The 27,657-nt window shown below is 41.5% G+C and overlaps 1 protein-coding gene across 4 annotated transcripts; it reads right to left on the bottom strand.

Moving 5' to 3' along the window:
• Positions 1-16,954: 16,954 nt before the first annotated feature.
• On the bottom strand, positions 16,955-27,360 carry LOC306703817 (uncharacterized protein). 4 transcript variants are annotated; one of them, XM_079169906.1, is made up of 13 exons: positions 26,982-27,360; positions 25,260-25,550; positions 23,751-24,014; positions 23,152-23,250; positions 22,766-22,816; positions 22,042-22,218; positions 21,587-21,625; positions 21,444-21,482; positions 20,741-20,992; positions 20,358-20,396; positions 20,215-20,253; positions 19,519-19,776; positions 16,955-19,044 (listed from the first exon to the last, which is right to left on the bottom strand). In XM_079169906.1, exons 1-13 carry the CDS (start codon positions 27,031-27,033, stop codon positions 18,299-18,301), a joined length of 2,346 nt encoding a protein of 781 aa, XP_079026032.1. In that variant the 5' UTR covers positions 27,034-27,360; the 3' UTR covers positions 16,955-18,298. The 4 variants fall into 4 exon arrangements, with proteins under 4 accessions (XP_079026032.1, XP_079026034.1, XP_079026033.1 ...); XM_079169908.1 differs by lacking the exon at positions 20,215-20,253 and having other exon boundaries at positions 26,982-27,359; XM_079169907.1 differs by lacking the exon at positions 21,444-21,482 and having other exon boundaries at positions 26,982-27,358.
• Positions 27,361-27,657: the final 297 nt, after the last annotated feature.

Genomic DNA, 27,657 nt, shown 5'->3' with positions numbered 1-27,657 from the left:
CTAATGCGTTGCAGATTAACTTCAGTTCTGGCAATATTTTACCGTCATCTCTTTCGTGGCTTTCGGGAGTGCGTTTAAATTAATCTTGAACTTTGTTTCAAACAAAGTCAAACTAATATTTGATCATGAATGTCTCATACCCTGTATATGTCGAAGAAAAATGTCATGAATTGATCAAGAAACTGTAGAATTTTTGTGTCTGTAGGTTGAGCTCTGATCACACTAATACAAAACATATTCGATATCATTATCCAGGTGATGAACCGCTTTGATGCATTTTACAAGCTCTTAAGTTGGATACATTTTCCGTATTTGTGGAGACACCCCATTAACCAGTGAACTGTAAGTATTTTGTGCAAAGAATGAAAAATGAATCAAGTGAGAAGCCTTCTTTTTGCAGTCGCCCCAAACATTAGCTGCTTTCGTCTTTGTGCTAAGCTATGTGAACCATCTCCTGGCAGTAGCCTCATGTCTATCGCACAGATATGTGCGGTAACGATCCTCTCTTCTAACTCTTGGCAAGAAAGCGAATAGGCGTATTTCCCCAAATGTCAAACTATTCCTTTAATCATTTGTCATTTGTCCCTTTGCTGTGTTTATTTCAATTCCTCTATGGTTGTATTATGTTCATAAAACATAATCAACCATTTGCTTCAGGGCACAACACTTTTTTTGCTTGATTATTATAGTATGACCGAATGAAGAACATGAAGCCACAATATGTAAAGATAATACTAAACGCAAACATTACATATTAACCAACCGCTGTAGTGGTTGCTGCAAAATCCCTCTCGTAGTCCTTTGGCCTTGCTGCGCGATCTGTCTTTCATAGTCGACCAGTGCTGACTGCCAAGAATAGCACTCTGACTGATGTGTCTGGCTCTTGTTATAGGAGGATAGGTTTGTGTCAAGCACAGCTTCTCTGCAGGCTGAGCCGTGTTGTTGTTGTGGTTGAAGAACGTCATGGGACTGTTGTGTGCAATCGCTCACTGACAGAGATGTCGGGGCTGCTAAACGACACACTTCCCATCGACTGATCCTCCGCCAGTGTGAGTCATCTTTATCTGAAGGCAAAGGCCTGATAGAACAGTCTTTGAACAGGTGTCCAAAGCTGTTGTTTTCCTTTCTCATCACTCATTTCTGAGATTTCTTAACATTACTGTTTGTGTATTTGATCCCATCTCAGTCCCCCCCCCCCTCCCTCTCTCCCTCCCTCCCTCCCTCCCTCTCTCTCTCTCACACACACATACACACCTACACATGAAAACACACTCACGCACACACACTTTTGCTCTCTCTTTTCATACAAAATAAATAGTGTTGGCCTCTGGCATTTATCAAGGATGAAATGTGTTCAGAGAGAGAGAGAGAGAGAGAGAGAGAGCCTTTGAATTTGAGCCTATTCAACATACTTTATGAGAAAATATTGAATTGAGTTAAACATTCATACTGGGTACATTTCTTTCTTTTTTTTTTACAAGAAAAAGGGATTATATTTCTTACTGTGATTTTCCTGCCGTACTCTGATCCTCTTTCAATTGACTTAAACTTCTTATGAATTTCTTCCAAGTGCAGTGCCACTGATTATGTAGCCTGTGACTTTCCTCTCTTAAAGGTCTACCAGCTATTGTGGGGCTGTTTTTAATTGACTCATTGTCCACATGGTTGGTGCATTAACGGGCATGGCCATGGGCAGAATTTCCTCTCATCAGAAGCTGCTGTTGACTCTCTGAATCTCAGATCTGAGGCCAGAAATGGAATAGATATAGGATTTTGATTGATGTTTAGAGGAAGTCCCGTTCCTATTTAAATATTCATGGGTCTGTAGCCTGCAGGGGTGAGACAGGAATCCAAAGCAAACCTGTGCACAACAATAGCAGCTCAGAGTTCCTCCTGTCTGCTTCTCATTACAGTAAATACATTCTCAGAGCTACAATCTCTGCTGCATTCCTGCTCCCAGCTCCACGGGCCTCCACCTAACAGAGGGTATTTGGCCTCTGAAGACAGGCCTAAATGCATGGAATGAAAAGACAAATTTCTCATAATCTCACTGTTTTGGTAAATAAAATCAATCAGTGTCAAGGCATGGGAAAGCATGAGTGGGTTTGTATTTTTCAGGATTTAACTGCCCGCTATGCATCATTTTCCTGCAGATTGAAAGTGACTGTAATGCTACTTTGTTTGAAACATGCAACTCATATTACAGGTGTTGCCTTTGGCGCCATGTCTCCACTACTAATGCACTTGTAGTCTTTCACTCCCACCAAATCCCACTTAAAACGTGTCAATCACCACATTCCTGTCTCTGCGACATCACAGACTGTCATGGACTCCCCAGTCTGCTGCGCCAAAAAGATCCCAAACCCACGAAACATGTGAAAGAAAGCAGCATTATGCATGATTTAGTCTGTGGCTTTTCACTCATGGATAAAGGCCCCATGTATGATAATACAGGAGGAATGCCTTTAAACTTCATATCAAGTGGCTTTAAACAATTATTTTAGCCTGCATCATCAGCATGTGATGACATCCAAACCAGTCGCTTGACAGCTACACGCAAACTAAGACAGATGAAGTGACCTGCTAGAAAGAAGAGATACATCCTTTTGAAAGAAATCAGTAATGTCTAGCAGGTATGATCATTGCTCTCCAGCGAACGCCCGGGTAGTGTGCAGTACAGAGCGGTGGCGATTAGCTAGCCAGGAGTACATGAACACCAATGGAGGGAGGGAAGGAACCGGGGAAGGCCCACAGTTTCAAAGGTAGTTGTGTGCTGCAATATTAATGTTCTGAATGTTTTAGATAGCTCCTTTAAATTACAAACTCCATCCTAGCGCTCAAAAACAACCTTTGGAAGACATGGATCATTAAGGTGGTAAGCCGCCAACAAACCAAGAATGCAAGTCTTTCCAAGGAAACACCTCATGACCTGAGTAAGAAGGATGCCTCATTAGTGGTACAGAATCTCACCCCGATGCCAGGTATGAAATCTTGGATGCCTTGAGTATTTTAATTGCCGGGTCTCTGTTTGACTGTCAAATTACAGCAGTGTAAAAATCCACCACAGCCTCGTAAGACACTGATTAGAAAAAGAGCCTGTTGGAAATAAATGTACCCACTTATTATAGGCCAACAAACACAGACACAATCTGGGTTGGAGTGAGTGCAGCCATCTTTGGGAAAACAAAGGTCCATGATTTGTCTGAAAAAGTGTTTTCTGCACGGAATATCTCCTTACTTTCCATAAACACGTTCTCAATCGAAGATTTAATTAAGCGAGTGTGAGGGTTTATTTGAGGAGTACCGGGAAGAAGCATAATAATAAAAGCTCTGTTATAGAGCCAGAGAGTCAAATGGCATGCTGCTAAACACACAGCTCACATTTCTATTTCTTTTTTTTTTTATCATTGTGTGTAGTTTTTCTACTCGTCTTAATTTATGAGGTTTGTAGGTATGAAGCCATTCCTCCCTGATGTTGCTGCCAAAGGATAATACTTGGCCATAGGAAATAAAGATCCTTAAGTAGGATCAGATATTGTCTTTGTATTTCTTGCTGGGTTGTATGGGTTTGTTCTATTCATTTTGATTGAGTTCAAAGTTACTGTGAGGAACGTGTAGCTGATTATGAAACAGTCTATAATGAATGCTGATGACTCCATATGACCTTCATAAGATAACGAGACCATCACAGAGATGATTGGCTATTTGGGTAGTTATTCTTACTGCTTGTCATCAGTGACAGAGGGTCACCAGAAACACTGCACACACTGACCTCAATTCTTGTGGTCTTTCTGACTTGATTTTATTGACAAACATTAATTTTTTATGTGCTATTTGTGTGTAGCGTTGTATTGGGTGTCTTGTATGTTCTTTATGGTATATCTTTGTATTATGTCTTTTCCTTTTACTGTGTTATTGTCTTGGACTTGTTTGACCTGCCAAGGGACTGCAGATGCAAATTAGCTTAAGCTACAATCTGGTACAGTGCATCGAATGGTGACATTTATGTTTTAACTGTACATGGTCCCTTTTAAAGAAATAAGTAAAATTAAAATTAGACTCCAGCAGGGCTTCCAGCAGAGACCAGCCCACCCCGGACAGACACAGATCCGACTTCGCTGCAGCCTTTCGACCTGCAGTCGCAAACTCCGGCGGGAGGAGGAGAGCTCAGCACACGGCAGCGTCTCCTCCTCCGGCCAGGAGCTTCGCTTGGCCTCGCTGCTCCGCCTCTTCCCGCTGGGAGCCAACACCGACACCATGCTGCTGGAGACCCAGGCCGTAAAGTTAGGTCCGCTGGACGGAAGGGAGGTATGGGAGAACCAGAAGCAGGACTGACTGGAGCAGACTGTCCAACACCTGCTGCAGTGAAATGAGAGGTTTTCTAAATCTAAAGGGACTCTGGAGCCCGGAAACACTCGCGCTTTCGTCCACAGGGACCGCCAAAATCGGCACAAAATGAAAGCTCCTTGCAGTAACTTTAAAGATGAAATATAAATCAGTGATGCCCTGATAAATATGTTTTGTACTATATTATTATCTGTGTCTTGTAGTTGTTTATAAGACAAGTAAGCTCAGCAAAACCTGTCAGTTGATTCCCAGCAGTGTCTTTGAAGTGAGAGACAAAGTGGAATGAAGCACAATATCCCCAGGGTCCCATTTAGTATTTGGGAAAAAAAATAAACATTTGCCAAGCCCAATCTTGTGTGACTGACTCTGTGCATATAAGTCTGGGAATGAGCCAGTAGTATTTCTACAATATAATTAAAATGACAGGTATTCAGTCGCTCTTTGAGGAGTTGAGGATTTCATTATTCAGTGTGGTTGAATGCAGAGAGACTCTGTAGAGACTCTGCTGCAATATAGTGAGTAATGTAGACACACGGGCTCAAGTAAACACTGGGCTACTTTATATATACGATATGATAGATTTCGTATCCATTTGTTCAACCTATTCAGTCAATTTCAATATTATGAATGGAAAATTAAAAAGAAACATTCTCATATCCAAAGCTTAAATTGTTACATTCCCCCAAATTTAATTCGGAAATCAGAAAATAATGCACAAGGTCCATTTTATAGCTATTTTGGAACGTTCAATCATATCATATGATCATCATCAGCAGAAGGAGTTTGCCCAGTTGACAAGCAATTGCAGCTGTTGAAATGTCCATTCTTTTGCTTTTTATCCAAAGGTGTGTGTATGGTGGAGTTATGTAAATAAATCATTGTGTATGAAGCATTAGGACAGTTAGATTTGATCACTAAATACAGATCTAAAGGGAAGAAGATTAAGTGGGACATAGTTGAGCTTTAAGACCTGACTCATCGAAAGCTTATCAGTGACTTTTAAATGACAAACTTTCTTCTTGGCATTTATTCAGAGGGTCCCATCCAAGAAAGGATTTATGACTGAGCACATTTTTTTTCATCCTTTTCCAAAGCCGACCACTCATATCCCTGCGAAATATCCTGATTTATTACATCTTCAAATTTCAGAACAAATTGGTCTCCTCAAATATGGATGAGCAAGGCTAAGAAGCCCCATATTAGATGAAAATGCATTCCTGATGTTGCAAAATGAGAGAATGCGGGCATGGTCGTGTCACCCTGGATTAAAGGAGATGCCATATTTTATGACCTGCGATACTGTTACTAATTTGGGGACACATGATACGGTGCAATTCATTAGAGGAGAGACACAAACACAGAAACCCACAGTGCTGTTTCTCTCGGCCCAGTTGCTGTCGCTGAGCTCAAGGTGACAGAGACACATGACCCACAGGGTTAAGCATCTCTTCCAACAAGAGGAACAAAAGCGTTGTGAAACGGAACAGACCGTCATGCCAAAACACTCATAAAGAGGCATGAACTGGCAAGTCCTCGATCTCCACATCTTGAGAAATAATCACTCCCTTCTGGATGTGTTTATGAGGGCAGAGGGGCCTGTGCTATGACGCCGGTACAATACACTGAGGAAGAGGCATACAGTGCAGCTGATCTGAGCCTTGGACTCTCGCGAAGGGGCATGCCTGAAAGCGTCATTGTGCTTTTCTAAACGGCGGACATGTATTCTGTCGGGAATCTCTCATGGAGATCGAGTCGTTTGAGGTTTGAACAGAGTCGAATGCAACATGAATTCGTTGAGGAAGATGACACATATATCTATGACCACACCAAAAGAAAAAACCCCATCATGCATTGTTTCACTTTATAGCTACGGCTTTGTAATCGTAGGTGTTCTCTCCACATGTGCTTCAGATCAAATCATAAAAGTCAGGCGTATGTTAACTTTTGCAAGAAAATCATTTATCCTAGCGCAAGCTTATATAAGGTTTGCCGTAAAAAAAAAAAGAGCATATTTGTCCCTTGGCACTGAGTTATTGTTAAGTTCAGGGAAAGGAGAGTTGAGTCCAGCTCCTCTGCGACCAAAACACCATCCAGTGAAAGGCTCTTTCTGATTCAAATGAATGGAGCCGAGGTCGGGGCCAAGGAGTCTGGACATCGCGCAGCATGCAATCACCTCTCAAAGCACCACTGAACACATGTTTTTTGTGGGAGAACAGGGGCGGGTTTAGAAACTCTTGAAGGGACGAACTGGGGCACAGTATTTAAGAAGGATTTAAAATATGTTCAGATTCAGTTCTAAGGCCTGGGTTCTTGGCAGTAATAAACGGTACATTATTGATAGTTCCATTATTGCTTTGCGTCCGTAGTCATTTCACATCTCTTAAATCGTCATTACAAATCTATGAAGTCCTTTTGCGTCTCTTTGTAGTTTGACATCTTTTTAGCTGATTTAAACTTACGAACAACAAATGCTACCATCACTTCATACAGAGGTTCTGGTCCAGAGGCCCTGGGCCTGTACCTGGTAGGTCCATTTAGTAATCCATCCATGATACTATAACGACCACCCCCTGAATCTGACAAGGGGCCACAATGGAACATTTTAAAAGCAAGACACTGAAAAATACTTCAGTGGGTACGAGTCATGTGAGCAGTAGACTGTTTACAAGTTAGCACAGGATTAGGATTGGATGTATTTAAGCCCCAGTGGAGGTTCCAATAATTCCATGTCAAATCCAGGGATATGTATATTTTGTCCACCCTATTTAAAGCAGCCCTCTCAAGCTGATGGATATGGTGAGAGCACACGACATGCAGAGGATTTGCTATTCCCTTTCATGATTGCTGTGGCATTGTTTCTGTCTAAGCTTTGCGAGCCTCCAAGGACATCTGGGGGAAGCCAGGCATGTGTTTGTTTGTCAGGAGCCCATTTATAATAGATCCATATTTCAAAACAAAAGCAAACCATCAAAGTCTTTATCTTAATCATTACATCCTACTTGGTACAACACTGATGAATTATGTTACAATGAGGAAATGAGCCTGAAAACAGGAAAGAACAAAAGAAACTTTAGGATTAAGTGATATTTGATACAGTTGAATATGAATTAGCATCCATTTAGTGGATAGTTGGTTCATGTAACAACAAGTGTGCCCGGTTTATCTGAACCCACACAGTTTGTAGAAATGTTTAAAAACAAAAATAAGCCACCTTACATGCTATGATGGTTAATTTATGATTTATTTTTCTTCCAGTCTGATTTGCATTTGGAGGAGGACAATTCCTCTGAGAATCCTGTCAGAAGAGTTGCATCAACCCGGTTCTCTGGATAGACGAATAGAGCTTTATGTGTCTCTGCGTGCTTGTTAAAGCACAAAGGAGAATGTCAAGGAAAGGAACACGTGGATATGCCATTCCCTTTGGAACAGCCCAGACTTTAAGAGAGAAATCTGCTCCTCTCGTTTCTGCCTGAATTCATTTATGCTATCGATATATTTTATTATATATGAAAAGTTCACTAACAAACCGTTCCATCGACCGGAAATGTCATAAAATGTTCCTGGAACGCAACTGGGAAGTGAAATAAAAGTGTTTGTTATTCCTGGTTCCTGAGTCCGTGCTTTTGTTCTTGGAGTTATTGACTCTGCTACCTTTGAAGATTAAGGTTATGATTTATTTCCTACAGAGGACTTTGGAATATTATATTAAATGGCTTTTACAAATAGATCTTCCTCTTTAGCCAAAGTTACGCACGTGGAGCAACATCGCAGCTCAAGTACCGAAGAGGAACCGAGGCAGGAGGCCACAGTACGTACTGTAGTGGAATCCAGGTTGTGACCTGTTTTTGTTTAGATTCACCTTCGTTTGAATGTCATGTCGACAGCCGTTTATGTGCTGACATTTACAAGGCCTGTGATGAATGTGAATCGCTGTGGCAGGCTTCACCCTCTCACATGAAGGGCGCTGGGTAGAGCATCACTTCAGCCTGTTCAGCGTCCGCACCAACCACAGAGCATCCTGACAGGTCCATGTTGCAAACCTGGTGACATGACGTCCGGACATCGAGCTCCAGCCGCCTTGTAGCGCGCCACAGGACTACTTCCTCCAATTAGTTTCTTCATTCATCAGTCAGACCCTTCACCACATGCTGATGATGTACAGTGAGCCTAAAAACTAAGAGCTCCTCCTTTGATATGGAAGCAGCACAATTCATCGCCTTCTCCAATTCCCATCACACCAGGCAGCTCAACACGGACAAATGACGTTGAACATAACGATACGCCATGTCAAGGTGCTCCGTTGAGTTACTTCTGATTTGACTTTAATCCGAGTCTAAAGGTGTGATCACAAACAGGCCGAGAATCAGCGTGTGGCATTTCACATGTATATCCCTGGAAACTTCATTTCTCTCAGCGTCTGGACCTCGCTGCGAGGTGTGGACGGGAAACGAGAGACATCGTTGTGGTGGCTACAGCTGAGAGAGTAGATCTATGAGTCTGCCAACTGTCCTCTCTACATCCCTACTCGGATGAGAGTTTTAACCTTGAGGTCAAGCCAGCGCAGAACATATGCAAGTAATTTGTATAGGATGAATAACAGGATGATCCTATGACGGTCAGTGCAGCTGCTCCGGGCTTAGTTGTTGGCTTAGAGGAGGCAGCTCTCTGTGCCAGGCTTCTGGTGGTCACTGGGGGAACCTGGAGCTCTTTGTAGCCTAGATATAACTTTACTAAGTGGGGATAAAGCACCAACAAATGAAAACAGGTTGCACCATATGAACTTCTTTTTACTTTACTGTTAATAAATATTTAGTCCCGCTAACTGCCAAGAGTTGCTGTCTATAACTGAACCAAGTGACTACAGCGAGAGAGAGAGAGAGAGAGAAATCCTTATAGATATATGTTTGTAGACTTACACTACAGGAAAAATATGATCCAAAGGTCGTTTGTTATAAATGGTAGAATCTGGGTGTGAAAATACTCACACAGTTAAACACAACTTCAAATTCACACACCATCACATGTGAAGGGTGTGGAACTATTTGAGAAATGTGGAGCATGCGAGTAACGGGTCATAAACTTCTGCGTCTGTAGCAGCATTTTTTTTTTTTTCTTCTCTTTTTTTGATGTTTGATGATTCACGACATCGGAGAGCTCAGATAGTGGACGCAAACAGCTTTATGCATGTTGTTTTTCCCCCAGTGATTCCACTGAGATATCTCCTGGAAAGATAAATCTTAGCACCAGATCAATCATTCCCGTCACTCCGTCAGATCGTCTTGCCAGTGCAGGTATAGATTATGGATCTGCTCCTTTCCTCTCTATGAGCCAAAGAGCAGATGGATTGCATATTAAAAGTCCTCAGATGTGCAAATGGCCATTTATAAAAGCAAAAAAATGTGGGATAAAGGTGACATCATTTCAGGAAGGAGAACGATTTAGATTGGCGTGATTTTCAAAAGGCCGTTGGAGAGAAAACTTGGGAGTGAAATCTAAACATCTTGAGTTTGTGTGATGACTTCTGTATATGGATTCATCACATCTCAGATGAATGAAGAATCAATGCAATAGAAACTCCATGCAGCTCAAGGTTAAGATGCTCATTAGAGAGCAAAGCTAAGGAGGAGCAACACATTCCACACTGGGGAATTCAATTAGGTGCAAATTTAATGTTCAGCCCACATGATGGATATTGGCATCCAAGTCATTCTTACCAGGACTTGTTCTGGCTCAGATATCGTGAGGAAAACATTCCCTGGTGCTTTACAGAGATTAATAACAACCTTGGTCACACAGTACATTTACGTTAGACGGATGAGAGAGGAACATTTTATCAGACATCTGTTCAGCCCAGCTAATCTCAGACATTTGGAACCGAAGTGCACTTGCAGAACCAAATGAAGCCGTGAACTGTTGCTAACACTGCACAGTGACTCGCGGTGGACCGTCATCCAAGAATACCACATAAAACCAAATCATTCTTATAAAGCTATGCTGTCCCCACGGCTTTGAGCTGGGGCTTCAGAGCTTATAAAGGGGATACAAGAACCCTTTAAGAGACGTTGTGGCCTCGGGGTTAAGGTAACAGTTAATTGTTTCGCTTGTGTCCTGAAGATATTCGCACTGAGCTCATGAATCAAGCATGTGACTTACGCATCAAGCCACATCCCCTTGTTCTCCTCGTGCAGCACGCAGCCTGTGATTTATGGCTGGACAGTGGGCTGCAGAGGTGTTGGATTCAATGAAATACAGGGGAGAACATCTGGAAAGCCTATTAGCTCCAATTCACAGCTTGGGCCAGTTTGATAGTGATGGCCGATGCAAGCCTGGAATTGACATGCTGGTGCACACCGAGGGACACCGTGCCGTTCTCATCGAACAGACATGTGTGAACCGAGGTTGCTCATATTTTAAGTAGATCAATATTAATGGTCCTACTTAAAGCGCCAGGTGAGCTAACAAGAGCCTTAAATGAGCCTCTTCCATGTGTCCCTAATGTCTCCCAGATGTAGAGCACTTCAGTCCTGTTGGCGTCCTTGGTTGGAAGCAAAAGAAACTCTTAATCTGAAAAATGAAAAGGCCTTGATAGGATAAAGCGTCCATTCCAAAGCTGCGTGACATAGCCAGTGTTACACAAGTCATCCTAGTCAAGGATAATTGGGTAAGAAAGAGCATCGGCAGGGAGTGTCTGAACAAGGTACCCCTGCCTCCACTCATCTCAGCCCTGTAATAAGAGCATGGGGAGGTGTGTTGAAATACAACCCCGTCACTATTCATCCTCACCCCCTTGATGCAACAATGACTAGCATGCAGTCTGCTTTTCATTTAAGGGAATTACCTTTGGGAGGCCAGCAGACGTCTCCCAGTTGCTCTGTGTGTGTTCTCCTCATCCCTGCAGAGCTGTCTCATTAACACAGAACCCAGCAGGCTTGGTTTTAGCATAGCCCGACGTCCGTCCTGCTGCATGGAAGCTGAAGATAATGACTCACACATTACAGAGTCCCTGTACACGGTCCCCAGCTCTAGCACCACTCCCCAGGTCGCTGCAGCGTCGGCCTCCAGCCTCTCTAACGAGTTGACTGTAATGTTAAGGCCACTGCAGACTGAGAGCGAGAGCATTTTTGAGTTAGGTGAAATAAGAAGAAGTAGCACTAAGTCTAATTTACGACTTTCATGAGAGGTTTTGTGAACCTAATGAGGTTTCTGACATGGAACACGAGTTTATATTTTCAGTACGAAGCATGACCTGTTATCTTATTTCAGTTTTGAGTGGAGCAGCTATTACTCTTCCTCTGTAAAACATGTTTTTTCAGCCATTGAAAAGACCTAATCATTCAATCATCAGTAGGGTGGCTACTTCCTCTATAACGCTTATGAGTTCAGGCGTCATCTCACCGGGGTGTGGCTCATATCATTTACATTTCATTAAAGCCCGCTGTGAGACATCATTGATTTCTGGGTAAACCAGGAGTTTCCATGATGCAAGCTCATGGGTGGGGGGGAGCGGTCGACGTGTCACCCATCAGGAGCTGTCAGGAGCTGTCAGAGGACAGGATCCAGACCCTTGGCTAGGAGAGGCCAGGCCAGCCAGCTGTCACCTCTCCGACACTGGCTGAGACCATCCATCTGGCTGAGAGAGGCCCACCGTGGGTGGAGAGGAACTCGCCAGATCCCCGACTACATGCACATGACGGCAGGAATGCACACACACACACACACAGGCAGACATGTTTCATGCGCACATAGACACACGAGCAAACGTTTATGCACGTACAATGACATACATGCACTTCTCTACGCATGTGCGCACGCATGAACTCGTACAATGCCTTATGCCAGGGCTATTTCGGGTAATCAACCAGCACAATCTGCGGTGCCGTCCACATGAATCATTCCCCCACAGACAGATCCGGGAAACAGAAGTGACACACTGCCATCGAGCTGAACAGACACAAATAAAGAATTATAACATTTGGCTGTAACGCTCGCTTTAACGTACACTAACTCTCTGTCTCACAGAGTGAGCTTTAACAGCAGGAGTCCCCCCCCCCCCCCTATATACCTATGCATCATTATGGAGTGCATAAAAAGTCCTCTGCTGGCTATAACATTTGAATCAGTGGCAAGCTTTATCTACTCCAAATGTACCCATGCCACAGTAGTAGATCTGTTGGAATTTGTACTGCTGTGATACTCATGTAAAGTAAAACAACAACATCACCACACATTGGTCGAGCGTCAAACACATCCACCCTGGCAATGTTTAAGTAAGAGGGGTCAGTGGAGTTGCCAGACATATGGAGAGCATTTGGACATATCCAGACTCCGCATCGACCACAACAGAGCCAGGCGGAGTGTTCTACATCTTGATTTGGTAACATCTCCTTTTCACGCAAATGTTAAATAGCCACAATTGTACCCAAAATGCTGGATCTATTTTACTAAAAGAAACACGTTAAACTTAATTATTCATTTGCTATTTTCAATATTTTTCAAGACCGAAATGAAAGTCAATTGTTCAATAGGGATTTATCAGTTAGTTAGATAAACCACTTAACTCAGGCCCAGTTTAAATGTGGGTGACCTCCATGTCAAACCTTTAGTTTCACTGAAAGCTGCATTTATGTGTTTTTATGAACAATGCTCCTTGCTGTCAATGAATACACTGATGGAGGCTCTAAGAATGTGGCAGACAGCCATCTTTTTGGTGTGAAGACAAAACAGCCAAAGAAACACAAAGAAACACCATTACCATTACTGACAGGGTTGGTAGCCTGATTAGTCAAGTAAAGGTGTTCAGATTCAAAGCCAGGGAATCTCTGTGCACTCGTATGCAGTGTGTTATTCTGGTGTAGTCAAGGGAAGAGAAGCAACAGCGAGCCTTGAGACATTTCTCTGAAAGACTCAGGAAGCCAAAAGACAGACAGAGGAGGAGAGCGGGAGACTGAGATCAATGATAGTATATCTGATGACATAGCTGAGCGAGCTGTTCCCCTCTGGTGGTCTCACCATCGACCAGCTCAGAGTTGAAGAGAGTGAGTTTTTGTTTGGATTGGCTTTAATCTTTACATCAGACAATGCAGGCGGCATGCGGCAAGTCTTTTCCTTTTTGCCACAGGAGAATTGTGTCAGGTTCTGCAAGCGCACAAGCGCAGATACATCAGCGTGGCACGTTGACAGGCAGCTTGTTCAAATAAAGAACTGACAAAGCTCTAAACTGAGCGACTCGCATAGTGAGAGAAGTAGTTACAGAAACACGTGCACATGACAACAGAAAACAAAAACAAAGTGATTTCCTCCGCTGGTTCTTGGAGACTGCCTGTCCATGGTGCTGAAAGGATATATTCCCAATTGTTGAAAGGGGTAATGCATAATTTTCCACTGCAACGTTAATAACAAATGGTTACAGAGTAGTTTAAAAATGGGAGCAAAATGGAAAAGAATTGTGACAGTTCGGCAAAGTCAAGAGCGTTCAACAACTTGTGCGGATCTTATCTTTGCATCATACAGTGCTGGTTGTTTTAAACAAGAGTGTGAACTCACTGCTAGAGAATACCGTAAATCAAAGACACTACTTTAGCAATTTCAAATGAATGATTTTCTTGACAAACAGCAGAAGAACACAGTCTACAGCCATGCTAGCAGCGTTGTGAGGCTGTCGCTACATAGGCAAATGGTGCTTTGAGCTAAATGCGAATAGCAGCATGCTAATGCTTAGAATGGCAACGCGAACATGCTTTGCAGGTGTAATGTTTCCCATGTTAACCATCTTAGTTTAGCGTGTTACCATGCTAACATCTGCTAATTAGTTTGAAACACATGCTGAGACTGGCGGGAATGTGGTTATTTTTGTAGGGTGAGTACTGCTGCACCAATTTTCTTGGCAATCCATCGAACATCGTGTTGTCCTGGTGGTGGTGCTCGGGGAAAAGTCAGGGGATCACTAAAGTCATTCGGATTCTTGGCCTATAGGACCAAAAAGGAGCACCAAACAATTGACCTGGACATCATTACATTACTCTATACTCCAGTCAAACTAACGTTTTCTAATGCTTAAAAAAAAGAGCAGTATTTGTCTCTCTTTCATGCTTAACTGTGTGGCCATACTGTTTCGATAAATTCTCAAATTAGGCCAGGTTCTGTGTCCCTACCACAAATATGAGAGCCGTCTCCAAAGCAAAAGCCCAAGAGAAACCGTAGTGAAAACAAGCAAATACTCCCAGATCTTTCCTGGCCATACAGAAGAAAATATTTACTTATTGGCTCAACAATTGACGTTTCAGAGGGACATTATTGCAAAGATGTTGTGTGACAGAGAAAGTTTGCAGGCACAAAGATGTGACCATACTCCAAATCCAGCCAGGCCACAAGGATATGCTCGAGACTCTGTAATTAGCTTTGAGCTGTCCTGATGAGAAGGAATCCACCATGAGACTCACGCAAACATGGCTGCCGTCGTGCACACCTTCATTCAGCCTGGAGGTCTAATAACCAGTGTTTATATTGAGGTCACCAGATATGACCATGGCAGCAGTGGTGTGTTTGATAGACCCCAAAGAGTAGATAACATCCTCTAATTAAGTTCCTTATTACTGGAGTAACAGGCCTCTGTTAATTAGATCACGAAGGAGCTGAGGTGTATTTGTAGTTATTTGAATTATTTCTGACGACTGAGATCATTTTTGGTTCTGAGAGGCCAATCAAACAATGTTCAATCTTTTACCCTACACCTATTTTATCTGTCCCATTTGTAGCATTTATGGGTGTATAAGTATTAATAAGTGTTTCTACTGTGTTGGGTATAATAATCTTTCTGCCTTGGGCACACTTGAGCATAGAGGTTGAGCTTGAACCCAATATACAGTCATAAACATCATCGCCCAAGAGGGAAACTTTGTTTAGAGTAGTAAAATAATAACAATGACAAACAATGCTCTACTATCACTTCTCATAAAAGCAGGGTCCAAAGACAAATCGGGACCTAATAGAGGTATTTTATAGATAGGAAAGAAATATTATTTCATTATGATGTCTCAGCCATATTTAACAATTTATCCACATAATTATGCTGGGTGCCCAGGTTGCACCGTCGCAGTAAAGTATGGCCGAGAAAGAGCCAAGAACTTTTATAGAGCTGATATTAATTGATTTGTCCTGACCTGCCCAGACCTGGCCTCTCTGGGCTCAGCTTCCTCAGCGGAGCAGTGCCAAGGTCTGTCCTAACTCTGCATAAAAATAAATGAGAAGCTATGGGGCTAGTCTCTAAAGCCAGAGGATAATGTTCGATTTCACGTCAGCCCTCCAGGAGGCAATTTAAACAACCCAGCTTGCTAATCAACCTGCTATAAAAAAAAAAGCCAGTCCTGGACGGTGGCCCATTCTTCCTTTTTTCTCTTCTCTCTTATTACAACAAGGCCAAAAAAAAAGGACCTAAACAATCTGAAGGGAACAGTGTAATCGGGCATGTATCCTAAGGGACATTACACAGTGTAATGTAAGTATACGATGCGGAAAATGAAACAAATACTCTTACTTTAAGATTGCCTGGCCAGCTAGGCTGGCATGCCATTGTCAGGTTTTCCTCGAAATCCAGGAAAAACAAAACAAGAAAAAAGCCAGTTTGGTGTCACAACCATCCCAGACAGAAATATGCTCATGTCAAAATAAGTTGGCGATGGTGAAATTGTTGCTCCACTGGAAGACTCTGAGCCGGGATGGGAGCCTCCCTGCTGCCATCAATATATCAGAAACGTCTCAGTGGAACCACATTGTGACCCGCGTCGGAGGAGGCAGGCCCGCGATCCCCACGAATAATTCAATACTCCAGCATCCCCTCGGTATTCGTTGTGACCACAGAAATATGATAGTGTTCATTCTCTGCTTGTGCCCTGAACCCACAGGTCAGGTGGTAGCAGATCACAGACGTCTATGTGACTCAGAGGTTAAACTAATCATGCATGGCTTTCTCACATGGCCCAACCAGTGCCTTAAGAAACATACACCAGCTTGTCATCCGGCAGTGGGTGAACCTGCTTTTCAAGCATTTGCATCATAGCCGGTTTGACTGATGGGTTACTGTGGCGGCTTTTCACTAAATTCACCTCGAATTATGCAGAACTACAACAAAGTCCCACACAACGCATTCATTCAGCTCCTCATAAACACCCGGGCCTCCCTGAACTCGCTTTAGACTTTAGAGAAATCGTCTGCAATCAAATTCTGTCAGACCACATTTAACCGTCACATTTTTCAACTGGGTATTTGTTAAGCTGGCCTCTATCGCTGAGATTGCCCTTCAATTGTTAGGAGGGTTATATAAAAAAAAAGATGTAATTTCTAATCAGTTCATGACTAGGAGGAAGAGCAAATAAACACTGCCCCCTACTGATACAAACACATCCTTACAAATCTGCTGCTGATGCACTGTCATCATGTTTGTGTGTATTGGTTATAGATTTGCCGTGCTAAGCTGTCAAACACATCAGTCTGCTATATTTTATTATTTTTTTTTTTTATTTCATCATTTCAGCAATCATTGCACAATATTTCTTTCAAAACAGAGAAATCTGAGCTTTCATGGTGGAACAAAAAGACAAGAAACTGGAAATAAACTGCTAGCATTGCCTTTATAAATTACTGCAATGAGACATTTCCAAAGACATCCATCATCAGCAGACAATGCAGCAAGAAAAAGGAAAACAAGATACAAAAACATTCTGGCTGTAGTGTCATGCACAGAAATCACACGTCATTCATGAATAATCAACACTGACAAATATACCCTGAGCTCAGACATTTTTCAAATATTATCCCAACAATGAATTAGCATAAACAAGCTGGTCTCAATAAAAAAAAAAAATACACAGAAGAACAAATATTTCATTTAAAAGTGGGTTCTTTGTACATCGTCATGTGCGTACAGCATCACATACATTCACCAGTCCTTTACGAACCCAGAGGCATTCAATAAAACACCTTCAATAAAGCATTTTGTTTCTTAAAAAAAAAGGAAAAGATCTGCAGTTAAAACCACGTCACAGTCACTGGACGTCCAACTCGGTTTACAATAGTTCTATTTTGGGGAGTTTTTCCTGGACAGAGGATGTCGTATGCTGTACAGATTGTGATTTGTAATGTTGGGCTATACAAATAACTTGAATAGAAATATGAATACAAAAAGTCTTCCCTATGATAAAGTCACAATATGAAGAGTTAGTGCTCTTAAACTGATTAGAGTTAAACATATTTGTAATAGCTTAATTCATTAAAAAAACAAACATATGTGCAGCATCATTAGTCGTTAATTCATAGTATCGTTTAAAAAGACAAACAATAAAAAAATGAACATACCATTGCAGCTGTTATTAAAACACACAACATTAATAATAATAAAAAAAAGCTAAGAAGTTAAACGTAGGAGGACCGAGTAAATCTCCAGAGAAAGGTAGAAACTATTCTTTTTCTGTGTGAGTTTATCTTGTGCTTCTCTTCACTTCCTACAAACGTCAGTGTCATTTCCGTAGAGTCATTTCAGGTGCCTGCCAGACTGATTGTTATCTCTGTTGTGTCTTTTTCAGTAATCTAGTTTGAATTCTTGTATTACTGGTTTCAATGACACCGTTTGTGTTATATTAAAAAAAGAAACAGGCAACCGAGAGAGATGAACCAACCGTCTGCTTTCAATCTCCAAACTGTCCCTTTTCACTATGTCATTGTCTGCTTCTTCCCTCAGTGGCTCTTACTGTATGCCCACCACTCCATGCTTTTCCTACAATGCCACAGTTTATATTTGTCTGCATTTGGACTGTGTGTTGAAATCCCTCTCTTAACTCTGCATTTACACCTTTGTATTGATCTTATTCTCTTTGCCTGCCGTGTGCTATTTACAGCATCCCCTTCACTATCTGCTTCCTTCCTAAATCTTACCTCGTTTGCCAAGTTGCCTGAAGGCCTACGCAACAACTTCATCTTTCTTCTGCGCTGCATTATCCCCACTACAGCTCTCATTGCCTTGCTCTCCTCCTTTAAGGCCACACGGGACCTCATTTTTATCTTCAGCAGTTTCGCCCTCGCCTTCGTCCGACTGCCCCTCCGTCTCGTCTGAGTCGGTGCCGGTCTTGTGCTCTTCTTCTTCTTCTTCTGGGTGAGCGTGTGCAGTTGCTGGGGACTCTTGACGGGTATCGGTGGTCCCGTTGTCTGGTTTTGTAGGTGTGGGGCTCCGAGGTTGCTGGGAGGTGGCTGAATACAGATCCTGTTCCCTATCGGTTTCTTCATGGTCACCTACACTCTCTGTTTTACTTTCATCGTCATCTACAGAAACAGGTTTGACTGTTTCTTGCTCATTGTCTTCGCTTGTGTTTGCTTCTTCTTGTGACAAGTTTAAATCATGTAATAACGTGTTCGAACCTCTCTGTTCAGGAACGGTGGACAACAGTTTGTCCTCGCTAGAGTCGTCCGATTCATTTCTTTCCTCTTCGTCTGATGAGTCAGATTCTCTGACATTTTTCTCGGCAGGTTCTCCGTCGACCTGATCCGAGTTGGCGACTTCCTCGTGTTCGCCAGCCGTGTCTTCAGGCGCCATATCTGGAGCGCTTTCGGTCAAAGGGGAATGTGGCCGAGCAGCAGGGGAAGTTTCAGCGTCGGCGGGAGCAGAGTGAGCTTCCTCATCCTCATCCTCATCCGCCTCCTTCTCTGGCTCTGAAACAGACAGTAAAACAGAGTCTTCAAATCAATCAGTCTTACTACATGGAGGTATAAAACAATTAGGAGAGCTAAAAAAAAAGAGGCATTTCCCCAAATAACCCACAGATGTATTTAAAATAAGCAACAAAATGAATAAAATGTCAAAACCAAATATGCCCTGCTCATTCTTAAAGGGTGATCAATGGTCGAGGTCAATCTTTCCTCCATGGGCAAGGAAATACTGATGTTTTTCTTCCTCTATGTCAGCTATGACAAAGTATGTCGGGTGTTTCATCCAGAGCTGCGTACAGAGACGCTACTGTGCTGCACTGTAGAACAATGGTTGTGCTTGATAAAGTATTTGGGCATATATAATGCCGTTAACTGTAAAGTATTTTGCTTTTAATTCTTTTTTTTTTTCTTCATTTGAGTGTTTTTCACAGTGACTAGTCTGAATCCAGCTCATACTGTATATTGTAGTTTCCAAACCTGGATGTTCAGGAGAGATGGGGGATTTGGGACTAGACTGCGTGTCCTCACTGAGGTCGTCCGACACACCAGCAGGCTCTGGTTCATTGTCCTTCTCAGAGTCTGAGGCGTCGCTCTGTGGCTCTTTTTCCTCTGAAGGCTCTCTGTGATGCTCCGCATCCGCATCTGCATCACCTTTGTCGTCACAAGCCAGATTACTCAGAGCCGGAGGTGAAGAAAACCGACTAGGCGGGGTGAGCGCAATTTTCTTCCTCTCTTCTGTCATTTTGTAAACAGAAAAAACACAGAAAAAGGAAATTGAAGTAAAAGAATGCTTTAAGAGATCAAACCACACAGAAGCAGTCAAAGCAAACCAGCAAAGAGCAATGTGTGACGTCAACAATGAGTAGCACTGAAACAACACATTGACTAATGAATTAGTTGATCAACAGCAACAATGGGAGGACTTGAATGGGAGGACTTGCTGCTTTTCTAATTTTGATTTGACTGTTAATTGAAACCTTCTGGCTTGTTGACTGTTGATCAAACAAAAACAAGCCACAATATTTGAAGCTGTCAACAGGTTTTGGGAACATTTCATAATTTGTTGACATATAAATATAATTATTGATTCATCAATAAATTAAAAAGAGAAAATAACTAATAGATTAAGATAAACATCATTTGTTGTTGCAGCTGCTTAAATAACAAAAGTACCATTCATTCCAAGTCGTGCTATAGCAGTGTGGACATGCCCTGAAAAGAGTGAACAGCACACACATTACTTTGTAGAACTCTTTCTACAATGCAGAAGTCATAATAAATAACATTAGTGTTCTTAGAATATATTTGAGTGTAACCTGGTTGTGGCATCTCGTCTTGTTTATTCATTTCAGGTTCTGTAAAAAAATACAAGAAGATAGGAATTAAACAAAGAATGCTTCCTCGTTTAGTTCATAATAGTTTCAATCACTTATAATATACGACACAGTTCCTGAAATGATCGCAATATAATCACAAAATAAAAATATCAGCACAAATCATGGAGATGTATGTAAACCATAAAAGGCAAAGTGAGAAGGTAAAAGAAAAACATGCTAAATATTAAGATTTAATATTATTATTATTACTTAATTATTTCAATACAAATGTTGTCTTTCAGTTGTTTGGCTGAAGCATAAGATAAACATTTTGTTTTGCAAATGATAGAGAATATGATACAATGTTATTGTTCAGGAGAAACCTGGATGTTCAGGAGAGATGGGGGATTTGGGACTAGACTGCGTGTCCTCACTGAAGTCGTCCGACACACCAGCAGGCTCTGGTTCATTGTCCTTCTCAGAGTCTGAGGCGTCGCTCTGTGGCTCTTTTTCCTCTGAAGGCTCTCTGTGATGCTCCGCATCCGCATCACCTTTGTCGTCACAAGCCAGATTACTCAGATCGGGAGGGGAAGAAAACCGACTAGGCGGGGTGAGCGCAATTTTCTTCCTCTCTTCTGTGTCATTTTGTAAACAGAAAAAACACAGAAAAAGGAAATTGAAGTAAAAGAATGCTTTAAGAGATCAAACCACACAGAAGCAGTCAAAGCAAACCAGCAAAGAGCAATGTGTGACGTCAACAATGAGTAGCACTGAAACAACACATTGACTAATGAATTAGTTGATCAACAGCAACAATGGGAGGACTTGAATGGGACGACTTGCTGCTTTTCTAATTTTGATTTGACTGTTGATTGAAACCTTCTGGCTTGTTGACTGTTGATCAAACAAAAACAAGCCACAATATTTGAAGCTGTCAACAGGTTTTGGGAACATTTCATAATTTGTTGATATATAAATATAATTATTGATTCACCAATAAATTAAAAAGAGAAAATCACTAATAGATTAAGTGCAAATGAAAATAAACATCATTTGTTGTTGCAGCTGCTTAACTAACAAAAGTACCATTCAGTCCAAGTCGTGCTATAGCAGTGTCGACATGCCCTGAAAAGAGTGAACAGCACACACATTACTTTGTAGAACTCTTTCTACAATGCATAAGTCATAATAAATAACATTAGTGTTCTTAGAATATATTGGAGTGTAACCTGGTTGTGGCATCTCGTCTTGTTTATTCATTTCAGGTTCTGTAAAAAAATACAAGAAGATAGGAATTAAACAAAGAATGCTTCCTCGTTTAGTTCATAATAGTTTCAATCACTTATAATATACGACACAGTTCCTGAAATGATCGCAATATAATCACAAAATAAAAATATCAGCACAAATCATGGAGATGTATGTAAACCATAAAAGGCAAAGTGAGAAGGTAAAAGAAAAACATGCTAAATATTAAGATTTAATATTATTATTATTATTACTTCATTATTTCAATACAAATGTTGTCTTTCAGTTATTTGGCTGAAGCATAAGATAAACATTTTGTTTTGTAAATGATAGAGAATATGATACAATGTTATTTCACCGTTATCCCGTCAACTTGCTTTAAACCGAGGTTTTGCTACGGTTATAGCACAGAAACACATTTCTTAGCAGCCTTTACCTTTTACAGCTTCATATTCTGAATCTGTGTCTTCCCTTTGGTTGCCAGCAGGTTCATCAGGCCTCATATTCCCATTACGTTGGACCAAATGGCCAAGTCGCTGAGTAGAGGGAAGAGTGGATGCTCTGTGTACAAGAGCCCTTCTCTCATCAGCCTGAGCTTTCTCCGTATCCGAATCTGAAACAGATTGAAATACAAAATATAATGCAACTCAGATCAAAGAGCTCACGATATGGCTTTTAAGCTGACCAACGCTGACCAACATGAGAGCCATGGACTGCATCAAAATGGACCACAGAGTGCATCAAGATACAGAATAAAAAGAGATTTAACAGTTCAGCCCATCGTCCATATTCTAATTCAATTTAGTGAAAAGTAGGTTATGAAAGAAGGAAAGATGACTTAATCAGTGCTGACTTAGACAGGGTTTCTTAAAATGGGAAGGTAGGGCAATAGGCTTCTCATGAACTTCTGCAAAAAAATGCATCCTATGATTGATTTCAACATATTCTAAGAAGACTTTACACACACAAAACCTGTGAAAAAATGATAAGTTCATACTGTTTACTTGCAAGTATTCAATTTCCGAGATTAATACGACCTGTCTGCTGTCAGACATTTAAGATAAACAACGTTTTGACAATCTATTAATAGTGTTCGTCATTTATTTATGAGGCGTAAATGCCAAACAATTGCTGGTTCAAGCATACATACAATGTCATACCTTCTGTTCTACCGGGCGGCGACCGTTTTTCCACATCTTTTGCAAAACACACTGGCGCCAAGTGCATGAGGACAGAAACGGTGTGGTTTAGTTGCAAACAATGTGGAGATTAGAGTCAATAAAACAGCTGATTGTGTTAAGTATATTGCACCTAAACAGCCTTCAATACATACTGTTGGAACTTTTGATCTCTAGCTCACAAATAAACCTTGGCCCATATAAAACTTATCAATATACCTTTTTATTACATTTAGTCAACTGTTACACATTGCTCTGAATACATGGACATCAGTGTGTATATACTGTATATCAACTAGTGCTCCTAGGTTGCTGGATAATAGAATAAAAATGATTTTGGGATCATTTCTCTGGTTTAAAGTGTTCACCTTTATGGCGTAGTTTGCAGTACAGTATGGCCAGACCCACGACGAGGAGTAACACTGCACCGGTGACTAGGAGGGCAATCAGTAATGCAGATGATGCTTCTGCACAGAAACACAAAAGTCAAACTTACCGTAGCTTTTTATTACATTACATTCAGTACTAGCACATTCAAGCAGTACTAGTCTAGTACTAGTCTAGACTTTCAACATGAACTCTGCCTTCGCTCTTGATGCTACAACAAAAGGATATGTTCATTTTGTAAATCACTTTGAAACTGTTTTTGAAAAGAGATCTATTAATACATTTCTTCCCTCATTACTATTATTATTATTGATAACGTGAAGGGAACACACTGTGCACTAATAATCTTTCCCGCTTCATCTTCTATTCCCGTCACCGCTGGTACGACACAAAGCTCAGCTGCGTTTGAAAGATCAAAGTCTCCCGTCTCATTTTCAGTGTCATCGTCAATGCAGCTTAGCAGGTATCGTTTCTTAATGAAAGCCATCGCGAATGGTGGGCTACTGATGACAATATCCGATGTTGATTAGTTTCTAAAAGCACATTTGAAAGTACAACTGATGCCGAGGCGGAATCTTACCTGGGTAGCAATCCTTTGCAGCGAATGTAGCCGTGTCACTACTCAGACGGTTGCTCACAACACAACTGTACACTTCATCGTCACGCTCGTCCCCCAGAGATATGTGTAACTGTGGGCCAGGCTGCACGTTTCCGTGTGTTCGCCACTCGAACTTCATTAAGGGTTGAGGTTGGCTGAGCTCTGCAGAGCACAGCAGCTTTCCAGATGTGTTGGAGCTGTCGCCGTCGTTCATCTCACAGGTTATGGTGGGCTGGGGGACTTTGTCTTTATGAATACATCAATAAACAAAGACATTAATACATACCTGATTGAATATAATAACACAATTTAAAACATGGTATAGGGAGGGTATAAAGGACATACAGTGCTTATCGGGGAAAAAAAATAAAGAATTAGCATCACAAAAGAGGATAACGTATAAATTAAACGTTTCTGTTCCTCTGGTTCTATGATTAAATGTATAAATGAGTGTAGGCAACTATAACGTTTAAGGAAAACATCATGGTCATGATCGGTTTAAAACTAGTTGTTACGGTTTGGTTAATTAGGGCAAGACTAAAAGACTTTTAGGGAACAAAGTGCTGTCAAGACTACACTGACTGTTGGCACAAGACATGACATCAATGGTGACGACACCCGATAAAATCTTTTTATGGGTGACATATTAAGAGATAACACTGGCCAGAAAGCACCAGCATGCAGTCCAAAATGTTTCGGACACTAATACTCTGTATTTACTCACACATTCTGACTAATAAAAAGGTATAAATATTGCCCATACCCCTTTCAGGTTTGATTGTTTTAGTGAATCACAAGCATTTCTCACATTGGCCAACAGAAACAATTCACTTTTGAACGTGAAAACAAATCCCTACAGAAAGATCAACGTGTAAAAATGATTAAAATGTATTTTCCACCCCTCGGGTCAACATTTGGCCTGGACTCTGTGGGGAAAGGTCTGTATCTATGAGGCGTTTGTTGTACTGGACTGCTGGAAAAATAAACCCTCTGACAAGTTGTGGTTCTCTTGTCAGCTGCAGAAGGTTTTCCTTTCAGATTTCTCTGTAGTTTGCTGCATTTACTTTCCCTCTGCCTTCACAATCCTTCCGAGGCCACCACTGTTTGTCGCTGCCGCTGTGGTGTTTTTTTAATTTGATGTTCAGACAGCTCGGGTTTCTGCTTCCTCTTTGCCGTTCGACTATAATATTGCGATTGGAAAAGTAAGCGAGCGATAGTTGTTGTATGCACAGCGCCTCCCTTTGCAGGCATGCATGACCATAAAGAGCTTTCTGTTGATCGGTGTCAAAGAGAAGTCGTGAAACAATGAAACGTGAAAAGATCTAATATTTCTCACAAGCAAGAGCAAACAGGATTTTCTTTTTTTGCAGGTTGTTTGGTTGTATTTAATATAGCAACACGTCAACTTCTAGTTATATAATGCAAGTACCTTTGTTGATCGATTAACTGCATATAACCACTCTGTTAAAAAAAAAAAATATTAAAACGTACCTATGACCTCCAATTTATAGAGTGAACGATCCAACCTTTTGTTGAGGACTACTTCCAATTCATAGTCTCCGCTGTCTTCAGGTCTGAGGTCACTGATATCGAGTTCTGCAGAGACCCAGTCCAGCGTGATCCTGTTTTCATATGGGCTGTACACCTCCTCCTCTCTGCCATTAAACTCCACCACTTTGTTGCCATTATATTTCCACAGAATTCCATCAGGATGTCCAGGGATGACTGGCTTCAAGGAGACCTTCCCCCCCTTGAGCGCGTAATTTGAGGCCTGTCCAGCAACTAGACACAGAGAACAGAGACTTATAGAAACATGCGGCATAATGTGCGAAAGTACATTTGTGACATTGAAGGGTGTGATGACAACGCAACACCTCAGCACACTGAGTTGCCAATTTAATATGTCTACAATCGAATATAATCCAATACAAATAAATCAGCAATAAATCCTATTTGTGTTCATCCACAATCTTCAGTATTCAACACTGTGTTGGATAGGTGTTGAGTTAAAGCTACGGTCATTTTTGAGACTCGTGAGTGTTGGTGGTGTACTGGACAGCATTATGCAGAGATCTTTCCAATATTTTGTAACATGAATCTATGTTAATGGAGGCGGGCAACTCAAGGTCTACTTACTATCTTTTCGTCGAGATTTCAACTGCATTTCACAGGTTTCAACTTAGGATGTCATGGAGACAGCTGTCATCACGTGACCCACATATGCAAATTCTCTCTCCTCTTTTGTCAATCCATTGATTGTGGTTGTTTTTAAGCAACCACAATCTAATATATATATTATTTTCAGGTTTTAGAGTGTAAATGACATCACACATCTGGCCTTCTTTATTGAATTGTGACGGGCATTTTTCCTGTTTTTCTGACATGTTATAGACTTTAAATCGGCACTTGTAACAGAAAACATCAGCGGTCAGTGAAAACCTGACCAGAAACCAGCCACAGCATCAACTAAGGAGTCCAAAGACGAGGAGTAAGCGGGCGGCTGGAGGAAGATCAAGGACAGAGACTGACGGATTACAATCTCCCCCCATGTAACACCGCCTCACCACATAACCGAAATAACATGATGGAATCTGAGCCATCTCCATGTCAGCTGAGCAAACTCCATCCTCTAATGAAGACCATGAAATGCAGTCGAAATCTCCAGAAACAAAGTTAAGTCAGACCATAAATCAAGATTATTTTGTCAGACCTTTATTATTAAGATAATTCAGTCCTACATAAGAGTACACAAACTATAGCCTCAAAAAGTACCACATAACACCAACCAACAGTCTCAACAGGAAGGATCATTTCACAACAACACAGTGAGATAATTGCAGGTGTTATTAGAATGCACAGGTGTAACTACAGGTGTAAAGTCAAACATAAGCATACAGTTAAAACATTTTTTTTTTAAAGGATTAGGTGTATTTCACGGTACTCCCTTAATATTCAGAAGTATTGCTTTATTCCAACAATAAATTAGACTATGAATGAAACAGTGGATTGTTTTAGGTCATTAGGTCAATCCATGGCATACCACAGACGCGTGTTTATTACCTGCAGCGAGATATTAAACTATTGAAGGCCCTACTCAACTCGAGGCCTGCGAGGAGACTGCGACACTGAGATTTCACTGCACCTATGCGCTGTACTTTTCATGTCGACACTAAAGATTAAAAATCTTATTTACAACCCACACGCAAAACTCACCTAGGCACGAGACAACGAAGAGGATATGGATCAGGAAATACCGAGCAGCCATTTCAGCAGAGCACAGACAAATCGCCTCTTTTTACGTTTTACGTTTACTTTCACTTCGCCGCAGGTGTTTCAGTGATGCAGGTGAAACGGGCGACACAGGTGGATTGTCTTCCTTCTCGGTACGATAAGTCGCCAAGCTCACAGATTGTTGTTTTTCCTGGATCAAGTCGGGACAGGATAGTTCGGGAGTATTCCGAGGGGCGTGTTTGTGGGCTGCAGGTTGGTGTCAATCAACTAGAGAAGAACACCAGAGAGATTCACACCTGAGCTCCCTTCACAATAAGTTTGAAATATGACCCTTGAAAGGCCACACCTCAACGGTACATAGTAATCACCTTGGAAGTTTGTGGATGAATACACTTTCATTTTTCCACATAATCCTTTCTATGCCAGTCTGCACTGAAAGGCACTTCGGTTTGGTGATCAATAAAGGGCTATCCGTTTGAACTCAACACATGTTCACACAAGCTTTGTTTGATTTCATGATTTTTGACGACTTCTGTTACTGGACATGCCGACTTCATGGCAGCACGTTTTATTTTGAAAATATCCCGGAAGCTTGTGATAGTTTTTACTTTTCTCCTGGTGTTCCAGTAGAAAATAAATCAGCAGTTTAAGGAACAGA

This window comes from Pholis gunnellus (genome assembly GCF_910591455.1).
Source record: "Pholis gunnellus genome assembly, chromosome: 12".
In the NCBI taxonomy this organism is placed as follows: Eukaryota; Metazoa; Chordata; class Actinopteri; order Perciformes; family Pholidae; genus Pholis; species Pholis gunnellus.
Note: the sequence above shows the minus strand (reverse complement) of the source record. Positions and strands in the feature narration are given on the sequence as shown.

Coding starts and splice junctions, on each gene's coding strand:
- LOC306703817 (XM_079169906.1), bottom strand. CDS start 27,033: ATGGCTGCTCGGTATTTCCTGATCCATATCCTCTTCGTTGTCTCGTGC. Junction 24,015..25,259: donor CTATAAATTGGAGGTCATAG/GTACGTTTTAAT, acceptor GTATTCATAAAG/ACAAAGTCCCCCAGCCCACC. Junction 20,254..20,357: donor AGACGAGATGCCACAACCAG/GTTACACTCAAA, acceptor CACTCTTTTCAG/GGCATGTCCACACTGCTATA.